The following is a 23248-nucleotide window of genomic DNA, read 5'->3' as shown; positions in this document are numbered from 1 at the left end:
AGTAATTCTTCCTTGATGGTCACCCTTTTTCTTGTTCTTTTCCATTGCAGGCAAATAATGAACTCCAAGCAGAAGTGACATGCCATCATTGAGTTTTTGAGGGGTACAAACAGTGAGACATTCGCAGAAGGCTACAGGTTGTTTATGGAGATGATGCTATTGACTGGAGCAATGTGCAGGTATGGATGAAGAGGTTTAAAGAAGAGAAAACCAGTTCTGAAGGCAAACCATACAGAGGGAGACAATCATCTGTGATCCCTGATGTGAAGTGCCATCATGTGCCATCACGTGGATCATGTGCCATCATGTGAAGTGCCATCATGTGGATAAACTGATTTGCACAGACGAATCACAATTGGTAAGCTTGCAGCACAACTTGATTAGAAGAGCCCAAGTGGAATCTAATCTGTTGGAAGCAAATGAAACTGATAAAGGCAATTTTTTGTCTGATCAGGTGATAAAGGTTGACACATGGTCATATCTTTATGATGCAGAAACAAAGGTTCAGCTAGTGGAGTAGCATCACAAACCTTGTCTAAGGCTTGAGAAGTTGAAGAGCCAACACTCATCATAGAAGGACACAGTCACCTGTTTTGGGGGATGACAAGGGCATCATTTTCCTTGATTTTTCTGGAACATAGCTGTGCACTAAGACAATAAAAAAAACTTAGAGAAACGGTAGAAAGAAAAAACAATCCTGTTTCCCCTTGAGAATGTGCAACCAAACATCTCTGGCAATGAATCAGACTAAAGGCACTCCATTCTCTCGACCAGTCTAGATCTGCTACCCTACAACCTCTACCAGCTTGGCCTGATGAAGGTCAATCTTGAGTGACAGTAATTTGGTGGCATGGACAAGATAAGAGTGGCTACGAAGAAAAGGGGACAAAAGTATATCAGTGAATTTTTTTCAAAAAGGATTCAGGAGTTGAGTTTAACAAAAGAATGTCTCTCTTGCGATGGAGATCATGTGTGTGTGTGTGTGTGTGCAGAATACTTTGATATATGAAAGTGTTAGTCTACAAACGTGTGTAACTTGAACAGCCTGTGTTGGTTAATGAAAAAGTGTTGCTCCCTTTTACGTTACTTTTGGTATAACCCGAGAGTGTGTGTGCACATATGTGCATGTGCCTGTGTGTATATGTATGTATATTATAAGGATCTATCATTTGCCATGATAGATCGCTAGCCACTAAACCTTTTTCTAGTTTCTCTCCCTGTTTCTTTCTGTGTTCCTTTCTGTCGAAGAGCATAGGCTCGAAACGTAAAAGACTTTCTCACTTCCCAAGTGTTAAACTAATACATCTGTTTGTTGTTTACACACCCATCTTCATCTTTTGTTTTTCTGTGATATTTTTCTGTTTTTACCTCCATACCTTCGTGAGTTATTTTGAGTAAACATTATCTGAGGGAAATTTTCTTTAAGTAGTGGAAATGGCTAAAAAACTTTTTTGGCTGCTATTTCTAGAAAGTTCAGTATGTGGCAAAGTAATTTATTTTACTAAGCCCTAATTATATAATGTAGTATTTTGAATTCGCCTTAAATGGTCCTTTTACATACTGAATACTTGGTGAAATTGATTAATAACTAATTAATTTTACCCTCAATTGTTGATATATATATATATATATATATATATATATATACACACACACACACACACACAAACATATATATATATATATATTCACCTGTCTACCCAACTCTTACAGTGAGGGTGGAAGAAGTTCTGCCTATTAGATGCGATTGTGTTAAGGTTTACAGCTAATAAACTTGATAGAATCTACCCCTGTCTCCTGCTCCCTTTCTCTCATAAAGACTAAATCCTGGAAAATACTTTTTATGTTTGTTGTCAGTAATGATCCTCCACTGGCCTCTATCAAAGAAGCGATTAGAGTTAAGAGGTTAATGCAGTTAGTAGCGATTGAGGTTTAAAAAAAAATTACCAGATTCCTTGAATTCTCCATCAACATTTGAACCTAATAGACATAACAATAATAATAATAATAATAATAATAATGATAACAACAACAACAATAATAATAATAATAATGATAAACACAAAACATTAAAGACAATGTAAGAAGCAACAAATGAATTTTAGGGAACTGTTGTTTTATCAGCATCAATTCTTTAAATGAACGAGTTTGGGTACGCTGTACAATTGCCTAGGGGACACTTTCAGGGGCTCAATTTTGATCTTTGTATATTGTGGGTTGCTGTCAATAAATAAACACTAGAGGGCTCAGTGAACTGATTTGCTCGGGGGAGGGGGGTTATAAAGCTACCAAAAGATGGCTCTGCTGTAGAGAGTTTAAAGAGAAATAATTAATTACACCTGCATCTAAGGTGACAAGAGCTAAACGAGACACAGTAAATATTCACTGATATGAAACCCTGTTACTTTCGTTGTTTAATCCTGTGGTCACAGATTTATATTTAGCAATGATATCATTTAAGGAACCCTTCATTGTCCGTTGCATCCTTCCTTTTTCAAACGGGAGGGAATGATCTGAAGGAGATATCAGCTGCTCTTACTAGCATGCTCAGTGATTGCAGAGATGGTCTATTATTGGTTAGTATGTCTAAAACTGGCTGGAGACCATTCTAGTCCACAATGATATTTACCAGAGAATAATTGCTTCAGCAGGAATAAAGTGGAAAACAAAAACAACATTCTCTCATTCTTTTATTTGTTTCAGTCATTTGACTGTGGCCATGCTGGAGCACCACCATTAGTCGAACAAATCAACCCCAGGACTTATTCTTTGTAAGCCTAGTACTTATTCTATCAGTCTCTTTTGCCAAGCCACTAAGTTACAGGGAGGTAAACACACCAACATCAGCTATCAAGTAAGGGTGGGGTTAAGGTTATATATATATCTATACACACACGACGGGCTTCTTTCAGTTTCCGTCTACCAAATCTACTCACAAGGCTTTGGTTGGCCTGAGGCTATAGTAGAAGACACTTGCCCAAGGTGCCATGCAGTGGGATTGAACCCAGAACCATGTGGTTGGTAAGCAAACTACTTACCACACAGCCACTCCTGCGCCCACAAAACAATATTAATATAAAATATTGAGTAATACAAGAGGAGGACAAAGAGCTAATTATTTAATTAATTATCATAACAGAAATGGAGATATTTTGGTATTGAAACTCACTGTGAAAGAAACTGCATTTGTAATTAAAAACTGTTCATTTAAAGCTTCATTAATAACCAAAAAATTATTTCTATTCCAACGAAAAAATAAAAAACTTCATGTGATTGACTGAATCACAAATATTGTATCAGGTGTGAACTGATAGCAATTTCTCATTTTGTTGGTTGCACCCTTACCAAGAATTTATCTGTGTGAATTCTTCAAAAAACACCTGCTTTCAACTGAATAAACGTAAGTGATATGTTGATTGTAAATGCAGATCTAATGTAAAAACTATCACAAGACGTGGGGGCTCAACTCTTAACATGTGTTCAAACAATTTGTGCCAATTTCACTGCCATAATAATTCTACTAAACTAATCATGCTGGCATTTATTCAGAGTGGAAATCTTGGGCCAATTTTGGCAAATGTGAAGAGCATGATTAATGTGCAAATGGAACACTGTGCTTGCAAAAATAAAGAATGGAAAATAAAAAGCAACGGAGAACAAAAATTACCTTTTGTATATATCGATATATTATCAATACCATGATCTTCTTCTTTCATAAAGTTAAAAAAATCTCCCACAGTATGTGATATTGGTTTTAAAACAAACTCACACGTCTCTTGACGGGAAGGTAAAGGCACTGAAAATACAGGTAAGCCGTCTCTATACTGCAAACTTGCATCTGGAAAAATAGAGAAAGATTTGTTAAACAGCAATATATTGGAGCTGGTCTCTTTTTAGACAAAAACTAAAACCATTTACTTAATTTTCCCTCCAGATCTCACTTCCCTTTGCAAAGAAGATACATTCCTGATTGATTCACTGATGAAGTATTTCAATATTTTTATTGGCATTAGCAATCAATTTCCTGATAAAAATTAATAAAAACCTGCAGAAAATGCTTTGAAAGTTTTTCAAATATTTTATTAAATAACAAATACGTATAAAGACGCAATAATCATATATTCTGAAAATGCAGACATTTTTGTTAACCTTTTTGTTATTAAATTTCTTTTGAAATACACAACTTCTATCTCTATCTGAAAATAATGAGGAATTTAGTAAAATATCTTTGCCATTAGCAACTGGTGTATGGAAGAAATCCACAGGATACCTTGATGAATGGTTTTGATTTTGATCTCTCTGAAACAGAAAGTTTCTATCATAGAACTAGGAGAGTCTCAGGTGGGTTAGTATTATAAGGAATAGATTTAATACATAAACTCTACCAAGAATATATTTGAAAAGGATTATTCTGCGAAATCTAAACAATAAAACCTTTTGCTTTCTTTAAAATGGCGTTCTCAAGTAGAAAAGAGAAAAAAATGACATTCATTAAAATTTTGTAGCAACAATTTTTGACAAGAAGCCTCACCTTGTCACAGAATGAACAAGTATCAGACCACACAGCAAAGAATGAAGCTAATACTATGTCTAAACAAAATAGATTCCAATAACAATTTTGAAATATGTTCCAACTCACCAGTTACCATTTACTATTGATATTTCTAACCGAACACTGTAACCGAAGAACTATTTTCTATTTCATAGAAAGCAGCCAGTCAATAATCTCCATTTTATAGAGAGAGAGAAACAAAAAGATATAAAAAAACGGTTCTGTAATCTTAACTTGTCATTCTTTGATATTTTAGTCAATTCCTTTTGTTACTAAAGGACAAAGTTCATGGTTTTAGCAGTCAATAACACTGAAATTATAGACAACATGGTTCTGGAAGACTTATCAATATGCAGAAGTCTCGAGATAAAATGGTTTTGATTGAAATTAATTGCTCTAAAATTTAATCCTCGATTGTAAGTCAGCAGCTTGATGTAATTAAAAGGTTGACATATTCAAACATTTATAACCAATTTTAAAATTGGTATAATTAATCTGATGTCATACAAACTTAGAACATTATGCAATAAAAACAAAAAAAAACAGCAATTTTGAGAAGAAATCAACTGATTTTAGTTCAATATTTTGCAAAGGAAAACAGAGGCAGTTGATAGGTTGTACTCCAAGGTATACCTGTAGCCAATTAACAAGGAGAAACAGTGAAATACACAGCAGCAGCCGGTCAGGAATTTGGACCTGGAGATCTCCATTTCCAGCGACTTTGAGGGCCACCTCCTAGTGGTGTCGGGCATCAACGAAGAGCCCTCGACTACAACAAGACGACCAAAGTTTTTTTTTTTCCAAGGTCTGGGGTCTCCTACCCCTAAGCCCTAGACCATCACCTAATCACCCTTACCTGTCTTGTTGCTTAACAACAACAACAAATAAACAGAGGGTAACACTGAAATGTTTCCAACAGTCTTACATAAAACTCATCCTTTTCAATGCAGAAAACACAGTCAAAGACGTCCAGTGTTGTCATCTGAAGAAACATGGGTATGTTTCTCTCCATCTATGGAGTAATTCTTCATAAATTAGAGTTCTAGCAATTTTAAGCAGGTCTCTCCTAATACAGGGTATCCATGAATTACTGTTACAATTTGAAAAATTCAGAAAAAGAAAGGAAAAAAGATAACTCAGCAGAATTTATAGGCAAACAAAGCATTATTGGAAATATCAGAAACACTTGCACGTAGGCTCCACTGCTCTCACACACAACCTGCAGAGTTAGCCTTAGATTTTTGTTTCTGAATTTTTCAAATTGTAAATGTAATTTATGGTCATACTATGAAAACTGAATGAGCTTCTTCACATAGAATTCTAGAGCCAGAGGTCTTTTGAAGTCATCACTCTCTTACTTATTCCCTTCCTTGGTGAAAATAACATCTCATGTTACTTAAGACTTTTTACATTTACTTGGTACAAGACAATCCCTTCCTATGCTGGGATCACTGTGGAACTGCTTGCACACACCTACTGTGATTGGTGAGCAAGGCAATCTCATGATTTTCCCCTTCATTACATTTTCTAATTCTCAGAGAGTATCTAAATATTTTTAGACTAGTAAGGTTGAATTATACTGCATGGTGTTGAAACCATGATGATTTCCAACTCAGCAGCTGATGATGGGATATCTATTTACATTAAAATTATTGTTATTGTGATTTTATGTAATTACTTGTATGTTCCCTATTTGGTCCATTTTTATCACCAGTTGTTGTTCTTATTGTTTAGGGTCTTTCCATTGTCCAGTGTGCAACAAGGCAGTCAAGTTTAATTCTTTCTATTCTCCCTTATTCATACGCTATACTTTATAAGGTTCTTATATCTAGATCAAGATTTTACTTTGGTATGAGTTGTGCTCAAACACATTTGGCAGGAGCCACAGATAGCTTTCCAATAACAATTTGATTCAGGTCCACAGGACGGAGTTTCACAGGCACATCTTATCAGAGATTGGAAGAAGAAGAATCATCATCATCATCGTTTAACGTCCGTTCTCCATGCTAGCATGGGTTGGACGGTTCGACCGGGGATCTGGGAAGCCAGGAGGCTGCACCAGGCTCCGGTCTTATCTGGCAATGTTTCTACAACTGGATGCCCTTCCTAACGCCAACCAATTTGAGATAAATTCAATATGGCTTCCAAATGTCAGCTTGTATTGGTCAGGTCCGGTCATTTGGTGGTGCTGCTATGGAGGCAACATCAGATCCTCTCTTAATTCTTAAGCCCAGGATGTTGGCAGTGAAGTGACCCCAGTACTTTTTTTTGTTTTTAACCTGGTGATTATTTAATCATTTTCTTTTGTCAAATCACTAAGTTAGAAGGATGCAAACACACCAATACTGGTTAAGTGGTGGGGTGGGGGACAAACAGACACAAAGCACACACACTGATGTATATATATATGTATATATACCATAAAAGCCTATGTAATTTGCACACCTGTGTAATTTATGCAGGTGATTTTCAGGATAAAATTTGTTAAATGTAGAATTCGCACCTAAAAGTTTTCAGAATTGCTGATATAGCCAAAGGAAAAATGGTTTTCAATTTAGTTGTATTTAGCATAATTTCACTTACTTAAGAATAGATTTTATTAAATTTTCATTAAATAAAAATAATTTCTGTTTAACATTGAAAGCTATTAATTTACATAGTGTTTGTGCTGTTTACCATAAACTTTATTTTACATTTGTTGCCCCCAAGAGATTTTAGCAAACTGCTGTACGTCTTCTCAAATCACAATCGCAGGAAAAGTTGTTCATAAGAATTATTAATAAGATGAATATGCACAGGTATTGCAAATTAAGCTTAATTACCAATAGACATCAGGTTGGATGACACTTTTCTCAACCGACAGAGGAAGGTGACCGATCAAACTGATTATGGAAACAGAATTCTTTTCTGCCTTCTCTTGGTGGAACCTTTGATGTGGAGGATCGAAATTTGAATTGCTTTCACACTTATAAAATGTCAAGCAAACTTTAAAATTTGTCATTACTCTTATTGTGAGTATGGGCAGAACTTGTGAATCGTTTGCTGCAAAGGAGAAATTAAATATGATGAATATTACATTTGAACATAGCAATTGAGCTGCTGGAAGGCATTCTAATGTTCATGAAGCCAATGTTGGAAATTGGCAGAAACAGTAGGACAAATCTTAAAACTGTGCCTAGTAATGAAGAGACAAAATTAAAAGCATACAATCAAGATTATCCACATCGTTACAGTTTTCTCAGTCAGGAATATCCATATCACTATGTATGTCAATGGTGCTCTGTTGTGATAGGCAGATACTCCAAGCAATGTAAATTAGGGCCCAGGCCGTGTTTACCAGCATAGATGTCAGACTTCAAAAAGTAGTTCATCACTTAATGGTTTTACTAAATTTATACAGAAAAAGTAAGCATTATACCGTCCAGCATAAATAAAAGTCAACTTCATTCTGTGTATTAAATCATAATTTTTCTGTTGAAGCCTATTCTCACATCAAATGAATCAACTTCCGGTTCAAATGTCTACGCTTTGTACATTTTTTCAACAAAAAAAATTTCAAAAAATTCTGGAAATGATCTACTCATGTAATTTATGCACCCAATAAAGTTTATTTATATTTCTGCAAAAAAACGTGTGTATATTATATGGGTTTTTACGGTATATACTGTATGTATATATATAATATATATATATATATATATATATATATATACACTTCGTTTTTGTATTTGATTTGCAAGATTCTTAATGTGAATTTGTGTGTTGAAGCATTTTTTATCCAAGCACCCGAAGGACCCAAGACTCAGACAAGTACAAGAGTATATCGTCATTAATGAAACATCCTCAGTACTAAATGGGAAATATACAAAGATGTTATATTCCAATAACCACAGTTTATATAGTCACAGAAACCCATACACAGACACACACAAGGAGACAGAGCGACACACACATGAACACAAACATGCAAACATGAATCCACAAGCTCATGGATATGCAGAATACATACATACAAATGTGTACACATTCATACATATACATATATATTATATATATATATATGTATATATATATATATATGCATAGACGTAGAAATAAATACATACATACGTTTATGAGCATGCACACACACGTGCACAAACGAACAAACAAAAATGAATGCAGTTCCAATAATGGACAGAGTCAACTATTGAAAAGGTTGCAAGATGCAATGAAAACTTTAGTAGAAATAGATAAGCAAATGAATGGAAATCCGACCGGTGAGTGGGCTAAGTTAATAAGGCACTAAAAGAGAATGACCCTCCCCAGACACAATAATGTGTGTGTGTGTATATTTACTCTTTTACTTGTTTCAGTCATTTGACTGCGGCCATGCTGGAGCACCGCCTTTAGTCGAGCAAATCGACCCCGGGACTTATTCTTTGTAAGTCTAGTACTTATTCTATCGGTCTCTTTTGCCGAACCGCTAAGTGACGGGGACGTAAACACACCAGCATCGGTTGTCAAGCAATGCTAGGGGGACAAACACAGACACACAAACACACACACTTACATATACATATATATACATATATACGACAGGCTTCTTTCAGTTTCCGTCTACCAAATCCACTCACAAGGCATTGGTCGGCCCGGGGCTATAGCAGAAGACACTTGCCCAAGATGCCACGCATATACACATATACATACATATTTATATATGGCAGGCTTCTTTCAGTTTCCACCATGCATTGGTACTGAACGTGGTTGGGAAGCAAGCTTTTTACCACACAGCCCTGCCTGCGTTATCTCAATGCTTCTAGCAGGTAAGCTATATTTCTTTCCTAAATTTCTCAGCTAAATTAAAATAATAATAATAATAAAAGTGATGATCAGAGAACTTTTATCTCTTGTCTTTGTTCTTTTAAGTGTTTATTAACAATGGGCAATAAGAATTGAGACAATGAAATTAGCGAAAGTTTAGAGGAAATAAAACCACCAAAGAAGAAGTTAATAGTTTAATCGATCTGGGAAGCACCACTTAATGGTTTTCTTCAGGAATTAAATGGGGGAGGAAAACAAAAGAATTTCTAGCTATCTTTGGTATATTTGGTAAATAAAGCAAAACTGAATCAATAGCATCGTTTTGCTAATAAGGAATAATAATAATAATACTGATGATGATGATTGTTTTCTTTATTCAGCAGCAAGGGTTTATATAAAAGATTGGGGATAGCACAGGACAACACAACACAAAAGGGGTAGGGTTTAATAGTGTAAAAAGGTTTCCCATAGGGCCAGCGTTTTTTTAGTGAGAAGAACAATCAGTTACACTGACCTCCCCCCCTCCCCCACCTTCCTTCCAGTATTTGACGGGTACTTATTTCATTGCTCCAATCTCAGTGGAATTTCAACTCAAAACATAGAAATGGAAAAAATGCCACTAAGCATTTTATCTAACATCCTTGCAAGTCTGCTAGCTCACAGCAATAATAATAATAATAATAGTAACAACAACAACAATAATAATAATGATAATAATTGACTGGATGGAATAAAATCCAAGCAGTTAATATGTGAGTGGTAGCATCATTTCGGTATGCAGTGGGAATTGTGAAATGGAAGAGAAAAATTAAGAAAATGGCTACCAAGACCAGAAAAATGTTGACAGTACATGGAGCCTTCCATCCTAAGAGTGACACTGATAGGCTATACTTGTTCAGAAGAAAGGGTGGGAGAGGTTTGATCAGTTGACAGGACTGTATCAAAACAGTCTAGGGTGGTATATAAAAAATGCCGTGGAGCCACTGTTGAAACACATGAAGAAGAAGACCGGTGTCATCAAAACTGAAAATTGTGTAACTTAAGAAAAATTAAAAAAAAAAATAAAAAATAAAAAAACAAGAAAGAAAAAGTACGGAAAGAAAAAAAATGTACAGTCAGTTTGCAAGAGAAGTGAATGCCAAAACAGATACAGAGGACTGGTGGCCATGGCTGAGGAGGAGAGACCTGAAGATAGAGACAGAAGCATTCATATGTGCAGCTCAAGAACAAGCATTAAGGACCAATTATATGAAGTGCAGAATTGACAACACTACCAATAGCAACAAATGCAGAATGTGTGTTGAGAAGGGTGAAACAGCATGGCACATCATTATCAAATTCCTGAAATTGGCACAAAGCGAATATAAATGATGCCATGACAATGTGACAAGAATGATCCATTGAGAGGTCTGTGGCAATCACAGCCTACAATGAGCAAAGACATAGTATGAACAAACCCTAGAATGAGTCACCAAAAATGAGAATTGCAAAATCCTGCAGGATGTAATGATCCAGTGTGATCACCTGGCCAGACATAGGAAACTGGACATTATTGTGGTGAAGAAAAAAGAAAGAACATGTATGATAATTGACATAGCAAGCCCCAATGACAACAGGATCAATTTGAAAGAAGAAGAAATAAACAACTATGTTGATTCAAAGTAGGAAATATGAAGAGAATAGATGTGATACCAATAGGAATTGGTGCACTTGGAAGTATCAGCACTCAACTACCAACCTGGCTGAAAAAGATTGGTGCAAGTGTGAAGGTAGGACACCTACAAAAATCAGCACTGATTGGATATGCAAGAATTCTTCACAGGGTTCTTGAAGCATGACCAGTTAACAAGTGTTACCTTAGTCTTCTGGTTGTGGACAACCGACACTTTCCATTATACCCACCAAAATAAACTGGGTTTTCATATAAAAATGATAATGATATCATTTATTTTCCACAAGGGTGAAGGATGAGGGGGAAATACAGAGACAGACATAAAGTTTAGGGGTTTACATATAATAATGAAATGATAAAAAAATAGATAAATCAAAAAAATAAAAACAAACAAAAGTATACACAGTGTACACTGGGAAAGAAGGGACAGATGCATAGCATACAAAAGCAAAAAAAAAAAAAAGAAATGGGGAGGGTGATCGAGATGTGGCTCTCCTGATACAGGAACACCTCTAGGGATAATCGAGGAACCCCACTGTCTGAGATTTCCCTGAAACCCCAAGACCAAGTGCTCTCTCCAATTTCTTCTCTCCAACTCACAGATCTACACTTAGAGAGGTACCATCCACTCTTGCCATTTTTGCAACTTTCACCCACCTTTCAATAAACTCACTCGAGGACAGCCCTTCTCTCTTCACTCTCAATTTCCCTTTCAAGTGAAACCTGAAGAAGCCAATCAGAGCTGGACCAAAGAGGAATCATCATCATCATCGTCGTTTAACGTCAATTTTCTATGCTAGCATGGGTTGGACAGTTTGACCGGGGTCTGGTAAGCCATGGAGGCTGCGCCAGGCTCCAGTCTCATCAAGCAGTGTTTCTACAGCTGGATGCCCTTCCTAACGCCAACCACTCTGTGAGTGTAGTGGGTGCTTTTTACATGCCAGAGGAGGCTGGCAAACGGCCATGATTGGTTGGTGCTTTTACGTGTCACCGACATGGACGCCAGTCAGGTGGCGTTGGCATCTGCCACATTCGGTTGGTGCTTTTTATGTGTCACCGGCACGGGTATCTTAACTACAATTTCCATTTGATTTTCATTTTGATGTTGACGTACTTCACTGTATCTGGATAATAAAAACAATAAACCTTTCCACTCTAGGAATAAGGCCTGAAATTTGTGGGGAGAGGGCCAGTCAATTAGATCAGCCCCTGTATGCAAATGGTACTTAATTTATTGACTCCGAAAGGATGAAAGGCAAAGTCAACCTTGGCAGAATTTGAACGTAGCGATGGGAGAAATGCTGCTAAGCGTTTTGCTGGTGTACTAATGACTCTGCCAAATAATAATAATAATAATATTGATTAGCAAGCTGGCCCCAAAAGCACTAGAAAAAGAGGAGGCACAATAACGTGGCTAAGTCTGTTCACTGGAAACTGTGGGAAACGTATGGTCTGGGCAGAACATGGAAATGGTAGAAATATGGACCAGAGGGCATCACTGAGAACAATGAATATAAGACCCTGTGAGATTTGACAATCCAATGTGACTCCCTAATCAATGCTTGGAGACCTGACCTTGTGATAAATAAAAGACAAAAGGAAACCAAGATAAGAGATATTGCCATTCCTGAGGATGCACGCGTAGGGGACAAAGAGGTGGGAAAGATGGAGAAGTACAGACTACTAAAAGATGAAATTACAAGAATGTGGTCAATGAGGAGAGTAACTGTTATCCCAGTAGTTTTAGGGACCCTTGGAACAACCAGGTATGAGGAATATGTCAGAGAAACTGGAATTGACATGAGGGCAGAGCAGGCCTAAAAACCTGCTCTAATGGGGACAGCTAGGATTTTGAGACTGGTGATGGGGTGTTGGGTGGCTTCCACGATAAGTTACCATCCAAGTACCAAAGCTTATAATTTGTGGAAAGAGACGCTGTCACACCTCTGATAACACCAGGTTGCTGTCTGCTCTCACAGAATCAACCAGAAAGAACAAGAGCTCAGAGAAATAAAATAACAACAAAATAATGATAATAATAAGAAGAAGAAGAACAATAATAATAACTGGAGTAAATGGAAACTGTAAGTAAAGATATAGAGAAATAGTTGAATGAGATTGGAATAGAATGTCCTGAAGAGTTTCAGGAGAAAGTTTGTCACTTAGGGACAGGAAAGATTAAGAGGGGGGTCTTAAACACATGAAAGATTATTGAAAGATTGTGTATGCCTAAGGTTACAGGTAGTAACCCATTGCCAGGAATAAGACCAAACCTGAGTCAAATCAATAGTGACAACAATACGTACCAGGGGCTGTGACAGAATATGAAAATAATGAAATGTTACTCTTTACTCTTACTCTTTTACTTGTTTCAGTCATTTAACTGCGGCCATGCTGGAGCATCGCCTTCAGTCGAGCAAATCGACCCCAGGACTTCTTCTTTGTAAGCCCAGTACTTATTCTATCGGTCTCTTTTTTGCCGAACCGCTAAGTGATGGGGATGTAAACACACCAGCATCGGTTGTCAAGCAATGCTAGGGGGACAGACACAGACACACAAACATACACGCACACATATATATATATACATATATACGACGGTCTTCTTTCAGTTTCCGTCTACCAAATCCACTCACAAGGTTTTGGTCGGCCCGAGGCCATAGTAGAAGACACTTGCCCAAGGTGCCACGCAGTGGGACTGAACCCGGAACCATGTGGTTGGTAGGCAAGCTACTTACCACACAGCCACTCCTGCGCCTGTTGTGGGACTTTGCCACAAAGGCTGACCATGCTATTGAAACAAGACGACCAAACATGATTATAGAGCAGAAAATTAAGAAACAGAGCAAGATCATAGATTGAGCAATTCCTTATGATGGCGGAGTGAATACGAGAGCAATTGAGAAATATATGAACATAGCCAGGGAACTGAGGAGGATGCAGAAGAGCAAGAAAACAATTATTCCAGTAGTAAATCGGTGTATTTGTCACCAACACCCAAAATTCTACCTAAGAGACTGTAACTGAAACTTGTATTGTCAACCCGTAGAATAGTACCATCCTGTGTTTGGCAAGAATCCTAAGAAAAATTCTTGAGATTTGAGGAGACCTGTTGTCACCAAACCTCAAGATAAAATACCTGACAACTAAATTAGCAAGCATTGGCTTAATAATAATTGGAGAGAATGTTATCATGGAATTAAAACTATCCTAAAGAGCAAACTTAATGTACAGAATAGGATTGATGCACTCAATACCTTGGCTGTACAAGTTGTGATTTGTAACTTTAACAGCATAAAATGGTCCATCAGGGAGAGAAAAATTGATCCAAACAGATGCAAACTCCTCATAATGCACTTACTTGAACTTGTGATGGCATTCACCCAGGGCAGGTTGAGCCAGCTTCTTCTCTGGTCCTAACGGCATCACGAAACATGGCGGCCCATGCTCGACGGTGCTGTGCGAGGTCACTGGAGATAGTGCGCCATTTGCGGTTCCATCTGCGCAGACCAACCACCTGCAGACCTGAGAGTTCGGAGAGGTCCTCCTCTATCATCGCTGCCCGCCCGTGCGTTTGTGCCAGCTGGGAAGTGAATTATCATAATGCACTGCAGGCATTACTCAAAAAAAAGATGTAGCTATATTATACATCACAAGAAAGGATGGCAGACATGGACTGCTGCAGCTGGCAGCTGTCTCTAAAGATAGAAGCCACAGGGGATTATCTAAAGAACACCAACAACTGGATGCTTAAACTTGTCAGCAAATATTAAGTTCCAAAAAACTGTGCTCAATATCAGAAAAAAAGAGAAACAGAAAGGAAAGTCAGAAAACAGCACAGCTCCTTCCATGACTTTCGGAAACATTTTTTCACACTAAGAGTTGCTGAAGCATGGAACAAACTGCCGGCATCAGTTGTTAGTTGTCGGAGCACTGCATCCTTCAAAACTTCCATGCTTCCTGAGATTCGCCAACACTACACCTGATTTTCTCCCCTCCATACCCACACAAGCATGTATCTGACTCATACATTGTTCGCTTTCCAGACATTTGTACATTACTGCATATACTTTATATGCACTTTTGACAAGTTGTGGTGCACCTGAGCACTGTATACAATAATTTCATTATTATTATTATTATATATATGCCTGAGAGTGAGGAGTAACCCGATGAAACAGAAGCCACTGGAACAGCAGAGCAGATGAAAACAATGAGATCAAATGGAATCCCAGAGCTGTGAAATACATAGAAAAGTAAAGCATTGTATAGGAAGAGCCTACAAAGGCCAGTGAGGCTGATGTATATATAAATATGGTCCAGCAGTGGTTGGCTGTATTGGGACATAAATCAGAAACCACCAGGCAAGCATTCTTAAAAATGGTACTGATCCTGCCTGATGCTGCTTTTGTGGTGCAAGAAACAACTGACCACCATGTTCCTGGGTTCTCTATGTTAACCTTAAATAAATATATTAATCATCATTGACCAGTTTTTGCCAGATCATACACTGTAAGTCTGGACTTTTATACGAGAAGAACTGGTGGGGAACATAACTTTACCAAGATGTTATAAGAATATCACCATTCTTTGGGACTTTAGCATCCAAACTGATCGTTCTGTCCAGTTCAATAGAACAGATATTGTGGTCAAAATTCATGCTAAGAAAACATATCTGCTCATAGATTTGTCAATTCCAGCAAATGGCAAAACTTCTTCAAAACATCTGTAGTAAACATAAGGACCTTGTAATAAAGGGCTCAGAAATGAGGTATCAAAAAACAACAACATCAGGCCTCTTACACCTATCCTACAATGTCGTTCCAAAAAAATACAAATAACATAATTGAAATCTCAAAGTTACAAGATAATGCAGGATTAATTCAAAACAATGTGAATAGACAAGCATCACATTTGACAGAGAAATTTGAATGCTAAAGGATTAAACGAATGATAATGATTTACTAAAATTGTGATAATCTAGGACAGTTACAGCTGCCTCTCCTAAGAAGTCTCAAAACCGCTGGAATTCCCCTTGCATCATCATCATCGTCGTTTAACGTCTGCTTTCCATGCTGGCATGTGTTGGATGATTTTGACTGAGGGCTGGCGAACCAGACGGCTGCACCAGGCTCCAATCTTGATCCGGCAGAGTTTCTACAGCTGGATGCCCTTCCTAACACTAACCACTCTGAGAGTGTAGTGGGTGCTTTTTACGTGCCACTGGCATGGGGGCCAGTCAGGCAGTACTGGCAACGACTTTGCTCGAATCTTTTTACACATTCCACCGGCACAGGTGCCAGTAAGGCGACTTGCAGTTAGATAATAATCTGTTAATCAAAGAAACTCATTGACGAGTTTAGATTTATCAAGTCGTGAGTCAATGCAGATTAGTTATCAAAAACGGGAAGTGGTTTAAGAGATATTATCAACCAACAAACAGACTCCAATGATCTGGACAAATGGGACAGTCAAAGACCATGTTATATCAATGAGAATAATTGCCTGAAGCAGAGTTCCATGAGGATCCAGAATGGTGGTCATGTTGGAAGAGCAAATTTAAGAAAGAGAAAGCTGGCTGGCTGGCTGGGAGCTGTGCCAAGGGACCCACCCTAGTGCACACACAACCTCTTCAAACCCATGAGATAAGTTGTGATAAATCAAGCAGAACATGGAAGTTCCAAGTTTTATAAATACGGGGAAAAGGTCATCAAAGAATACAAGAATGTGATGGCAGCAGCATATTTTCTTCAGACAAAACGTCTACATTAAAGATATTGTGATAAAAATATTCATTCAGCCAATAAATCAATCGAAATTAATAGCTCTTCCACTCATCAGTGATAAATGTGTATTTGGAATATTCAAATTTACCCAAAACAAAGATAATTCGACTTTGTTACATCCACCTCTGCACCCCCCACCCCCAATAGCTCTGTCTCCATCATCATCATCATCATACTATGGCTGCTGTCCCCCACATACTCTGTTCTTTCTGATGTCATCGCTCTTTATCCTGTTCAACTCAACAAAGGCCCACACCCCCTACATCATCGAGTGCCCTTGCCCCCCCCCCACCACCATTTTTCTGCTGTTATTGCTTCCTCTTCATTGTAGGTTACTGACAAATCTCTTCAAGAACACAATACGCTGCCTAGGTCAGAGACTGAACACACAACCTTATGATCATGAGCCAAACATCATTACCAGAAGGTCACGACTTCTTTAAAGCTTTGGTGTCAGAGGTATCCATTAATGGGTAATTAGTCTACTGACATCTTGTGAAATTGATGATAATCCCAAAGGGATTAGAAGATTGTTTGCAATCACAAATATAAAAATGGGTGACTCTGATCGTAATATTATACTTCATCTTGTACAACAAATATTTTATTGTTGCTATGGTAACAGTCATGTCATTTATAAATTGCTACAGCATGGTTGGTAAAAGACAGACTGAAACTAACAGGTTGATGTAGTAAAGAATTTCATCAAGTTATCTTCTCATTAAAGATTTGATAGGAATACGTAACAGAATGTTCCTTGCCAAAGGGGTAGGGGGAGGTCAAACAGGTTGATAGGTTAAGTGTCCCCACAGGACAGCCTTTGATGTGGAAGACAATCATTAAGGAAGTTACATATGAAAGGAATGATATTATTAGATATGTGTGACAGGATCAAAATAAGCAACAAGGATATCCAGAGGTAATGCAGTACGATCGTTTCAAGCGACTCCATTTAATTGGACAATGCAATCATTATATCAATTTAAATGTAGAGCAATCCTCAGCTGCACAAAGACATAGAATTTAATTAAATTAAAACAGGTGGACACAGTATAATTTTACCTAAAACCTCCAAGAAGGTAAGGAGATAGACAAAGAACATGCTGTCTTCATTTCAGTTTAACTTGTCAACCAAACCTATATATATCATCATCATCATCATTTAGCGTCCACTTTCCATGCTAGCATGGGTTGGACGGGTCAACTGGGGTCTGTGAAGCTGGCAGTGTTTCTACGGCTGGATATAAATTAAATTAGAGATAAAACCACTATTAGGCAAATCAAACAATGAAAAACATAAACTAAAACATAGAAATAAAATTAATTAATATAATATACAAAATATATAAATATAAAATTCAAAATTTAAATTATTTAAATTTAAAGTAAAAAATTTAAAATTATTAATTTATATTTATAAATTTTTATATATATATATATTTTTTTTAAATAAATAAATAAATAAATAATAAATAAAAATTAAAAAAAACATATATATATATATAAAGATTTATAAATATGAATTAATAATTTTAAACTTTTAACTTTAAATTTAAATAATTTAAATTTTGAATTTTATATTTTATATATTTTGTATATTATATTAATTAATTTTATTTCTATGTTTTAGTTTATGTTTTTCACTGTTTGATTTGCCTAATAGTGGTTTTATCTCTAATTTAATTAATATTTATATTGTAAAATTGGATTTAATCCTAAATCTAATTTTTCCCTGTAAGTTTGGATTTACTCCCTAATATTATTATTATTATTATATATATATAACTGTAATAAGGAGATGATAAGAGCAACATGGAATAATTGTTTCTTACCAGCTTTAACCCTTTCATTACTGTATTTACTTCTAGATGCTCTGTGTTTTGTTCAATTACTTTAAATATAATAAAGAATTTAGTAAAATAACTTAGTTATCGTTAAGCTAGTGTTACAAACATAAATTGTGACTAAGGTTTGATGGAAGATTTTAATTCAAAACTTATGAAAATAAGACATTTGAACTCAGAACCAGAGCCAGTGTTGGCCGGGTTGGTAACGAAAGGATTAATTGCTAATAATGCAACATAATATTTTCAGATATGCAAGTTTTAGTTTTCTCCATAAACCATCATTACACTACTTTGCAATGTCTAGTAAAAATCTTCCCATTCCTTTGATAAGAAGTGCCAGCATGGAAGATGGACGTAGACGATGGTGGTGATGTTGACGCCTCAACTAACTACAGCTCCCTTAACGTATGCAGATGATATATATTCCATACAGAGGTTACATCTGTCACTGCTTTAAATTCATCATTCGAAATTTGTGAGGCAGCTGATGTAGAACCAGGACAAGTTTGTTGTGTTCTATCAGACCAGTCATAATAAAGTGGGGCTGATTAACCTAAGAAATGATTTACTTTGGTTCACACAACTTAATCCCAATCCACACATTGGAAGAGTGAAGTGGTTGTGTCGGGGATATTCGAAATGGTTGAAGTTTTGCTCATGGTCCTTGTTCAGCACTGTCTTTGTGGTTAAATGGTACAGTCCAGCTAGGTGTAAAGAGGTATCTCATCATAAGAACAACTTGCTGTAAACAATGTGTTTCAATAATAGAAATATTAAAATTACTAAGTCTCTCTAAAGGAGATTACGGCAGCATTACTGGAAATTAATAGTTATCGCCATACTTATATGGCAGTCTTATAAATATAAGACTAAAGCTGTCGCTGATTAGCTCCAAGAGGCCACCGCCTCAAGCTAGCTATTTGACACACAATCTGCGTCCATTATAAACCTTCGAATAGGGGAGGTCAGCCGCTTCATCCTGCTAGTCAGACAGCTGCAGACATGTTTCAGGGTATTTGCCCTTTATCAATGCAGCGTAGTCAGACCCAGCGGTGTCGCTACTGACTTTCCCTGTTCGAAGAATCTATTTACCACTTGTTTTCAATGTGTGTCAAATAGCTAGCTTGAGGCGGTGGCCTCTTGGAGCTAATCAGCGACAGCTTTAGTCTTATATTTATAAGACTGCCATATAAGTATGGCGATAACTATTAATATGTGTTTCATTCTCCATCAATGCTATTTCTCACTTTACCCCATGGATATAGCTGAAATTGGAATGGTTTTTGCCAAACTGACTTCCTTCCCATTCACAAGAGAAAGAGAAAACTCTTTGAAGTTATCTCTGAGTATTTAATTTGTTGTGGTACTGACCATCACTACCAACTCCAGAAATACAATAAAAACATTAATTAAGCAAATATAAATGAAACTGGAATCTTATTGGAATTAGTTTACTTGTTAATTGTAATTAAAACAGCTCTATTGCTGTTGCCTCTTTTTTTACTATCAAACATCAGTAGCCTTCTTTTAATTGCTCTCACAAACCAATTACTTCAACATTTCTTTATCCTCATCAATGAAAAAGGTTTTTCTTCCCTACATTCTGCTGTTTCCATGATTTACAAACATTTCCTTCACTAAACATAATTTGGCATTTTTTTTATTATATTGACTATTTTCTTTTTTAATTGCTACATAAATGTCATTGGTTGCAGTAATTAATTTAAAATGTCTGTTCTCATTTTACTGATCCAAACTAATTTGAGTAATCTTTAAAATATAAATCTAATTGTAAAAGTAGAAATTGCAGAGGTCATCGAAAACCTTTTTTTTTTTTTTGTAATATTGTGTTCACCTTTAAATATGATTCTATGTTTTGTCTTGTTTTGCTTGTTGGTTGGGTCTGTAAATTCAAAGAGATATCATTTGTCAGGTTATTCAGGAAGGTGTAATCCTTAGTTATTGGTGCAGCAGCATTACAGTCAACTGCTACAAGGGAAAAGGAGATGTCTTGGACTGAAGGAAGCCTGGAGACATCAGATTGATGGACCAAGTGATGAAAGTTATGGAGAGAGTTATAGCCCAATTAATTAGGAACAGAATTAGGTTAGACAAATGCAGTTTGGCTTTGTCCCAGGAAGAAGCACCCCTGAGGCTATTTTCACAGTCAAGCAACTGCAAGAGAAGTATTTAGCTAAGAACAAGCTGTTGTTCTTGGCATTTGTTGGTCTAGAGAAAGCCTCCAACTGAATATCTCATACTGTGATATGGTGGTCTGTGAGGAAGCTAGGGATGGATGAAATGGCTTGTGAAAGCACTACAAACCATTTACAAGGGTACTTTTAGCAAGGTAAGAGTTGGCCATAAATACAGTGATGAATTTAATGTACAGGTGGGTGTCCACCAATGGTCAGTTCTCAGCCCCCTCCTATTCATCATCTTCCTCCAGACCATAAGAGGAATTTAAGGTTGGGAGCCCATGGGAGCTACTATATGCTGATAGTCTTGCACTCATACCAGGATTAGAAAAGGTGTGGAAACAGAAATTGGAATCAAAGGGTCTTAAAGTAAACTTAGCAAAGACCAAGGTCCTAGATAGCAAGAAATCGGACAGGACCCTTCACCCTTCAAGTAAATGGCCTTGCTCAATATGTAGGAAGAGTGTAGACAGAAATTCCATTCAGTGTATCCAGTGCACACAAAGTATTGGTGTATTGAGAGAGAAGTTGGGCCCAAGAGGAATTGTATGCAGTGTGCAAGGGAGGGGGGACTGCACTGGTTTGGTCATGTGATGCAGACGGATGAGGAGAGGTTCATAAAGAAGTGCTGATCGCTAAAAATGGAGGGAAGTTGTGGAAATGAAAGACCCAAGAAAACATGGGAAGTACTGAAGGCCGATTGCAAAACACTGAGCCTTACTGCAATTAGAGAGATCACAGGTGGCAGGGGTGTCTTGAAGGAGATTAGGCAAAGGGTCCAGTTGTGATTAGGTAAAAGGTCCACAGACACACACAACACTTCCAGAACTCGGCTTTAGAATGAGATTTCTCCTTCAACAATTTGTTGAAGGAGAAAAAAAGAGGTGAAACAAGAAGAAAATATTTAGTACCAGCAAGTCATGGATTTTCAAAATAGTGAACCAAAAAAGAGGGACAGAAAGTGTGAAAGCAGAGGTATTTTGCTACTTCCATTGTGTGGTTTGTTCAGAGGAAACAAGAGATCTGTTTGGACCAAAATATGAACGTATAAGATTAGTGAGAAAGGACCTTTTTCTTTCAATAGTATGTCTATGATGATGATGAACAGGTGTTGAATGAACACTGATATATTTCAACAGAAATACCTTGCAGTATTTTTATGTATTAACTGAAGCTCCCATTTGTATTTTGTGTCTGTTGATAACGTTACGATGGTATGAAAGTTGCTGGGCTCCAGCATTGATGAAAGCCATTGGGACATGTACAATATCTAACTCTCAATTATATTTTCAGCAATCAAAATAATATTTATGGAGAAATATTTTCTAATTTTCTTCTTCCAATTTCCATACCTTAATTACTACACTGTCATTAATTACACAAAATTATAATCTGAACACAGTAATTTGTCCTACAAACATTAAATGGTGTTGATGGATGATGTATCACATTTCTAAAGCCATCAGGCTTGAGACATATTAATCAAGTAGAAACAGCTTAACTTATGCTTCAATTGCTTCCCTATAAACTATTGATCTTTCTCCATTTCTAAGAATTTCTTTGAATCCTTCTCTATTACACAAACATCTAAAACAACGCTAGAATTTGGTTTTTCTCAGTTTACATTGATTTTCATTTCAAATTCTTCATCTTATATCAATTAATCTTCTTCAGTCATTTCTTTCATTTTTATACATTGTTTAGTGTACAATAAACCTGAAGTGTATATAATATCAGGTGTTAAACTTAATTAGCAATAATTGCTACTGTTATAACCGCACTGTGCTAAATCCTCAATTGTAAATCTATACGGAGTTACATCTTGATTACGTTACATCCACACGGTGTTTTGTGTGTACGATTTTCTTCTGTTGCTGTCACATGACTTATTCCTGAATATGTCCCCGGATCACTGACCTACTTCATAGCAATGTTGTTAACCCTTTGTTTTGGGATACAAGTTCCTTGATCAAATCCACACAAGAATTGTGTTCTCATCTAGAAATAAGTCAATCATATTTGGAAATGAAATATTCTAAAATTCTTCTTCTTCAATGATGATGGAAAATTATTATTTCCATCAGAGCCAGGACTAGTTTGGAATTTACATCTGACATATTTACTGTTACCAGAATCCCAGAACTGGATTAAAACAACTGAATGACTGAGTCATTCCGTTGTTATTTATTTTACTTTACTAGTCTTATTTGTTTTTTTGTCTGTGACTAAAAGACATCATTGAGTCTTAGAATTAATTAATCAAAGAATGGGAGGAACTTAATGAGGCCATGAATATTTCCTTTTATTTTCCTTTTTATCTCCCAAACTGTCACAAAAGGGTCCCTAGTTTCACATCAGAATGGTGCTAATCAATCACGTGGTGCATGGGT

At 36.7% G+C, this 23248-nt stretch overlaps 1 protein-coding gene and 1 long non-coding RNA gene across 6 annotated transcripts in view; one reads left to right on the top strand and one right to left on the bottom strand.

Annotated features, from left to right (window-relative positions):
• The window catches only part of LOC115210107 (calcium uniporter protein, mitochondrial), a 208327-nt gene that overhangs the window by 82680 nt on the left and 102399 nt on the right, over positions 1-23248 (bottom strand). For 3 of the 5 annotated variants that reach the window (XM_029778632.2, XM_029778635.2, XM_029778637.2), the window contains 2 exons: positions 3668-3838; positions 1948-1980 (listed from right to left, as the gene is read on the bottom strand). In XM_029778632.2, coding sequence (XP_029634492.1) covers positions 1948-1980; positions 3668-3838 — 204 coding nt within the window. The remainder of the gene's footprint in view (positions 1-1947; positions 1981-3667; positions 3839-23248) is intronic. The other 2 variants (XM_029778633.2, XM_029778636.2) reach the window with 1 other exon arrangement.
• On the top strand, positions 8359-13032 carry LOC118766089. Its single transcript, XR_005002018.1, has 3 exons — positions 8359-8370; positions 10648-10650; positions 12801-13032. It is a non-coding gene; the product is annotated as an uncharacterized LOC118766089 (long non-coding RNA).

This window comes from Octopus sinensis, linkage group LG1 (assembly GCF_006345805.1).
Source record: "Octopus sinensis linkage group LG1, ASM634580v1, whole genome shotgun sequence".
NCBI classification, from domain to species: domain Eukaryota; kingdom Metazoa; phylum Mollusca; class Cephalopoda; order Octopoda; family Octopodidae; genus Octopus; species Octopus sinensis.
The sequence above is the reverse complement of the archived record's forward strand: the minus strand, read 5'-3'. Positions and strand labels throughout refer to the sequence as shown.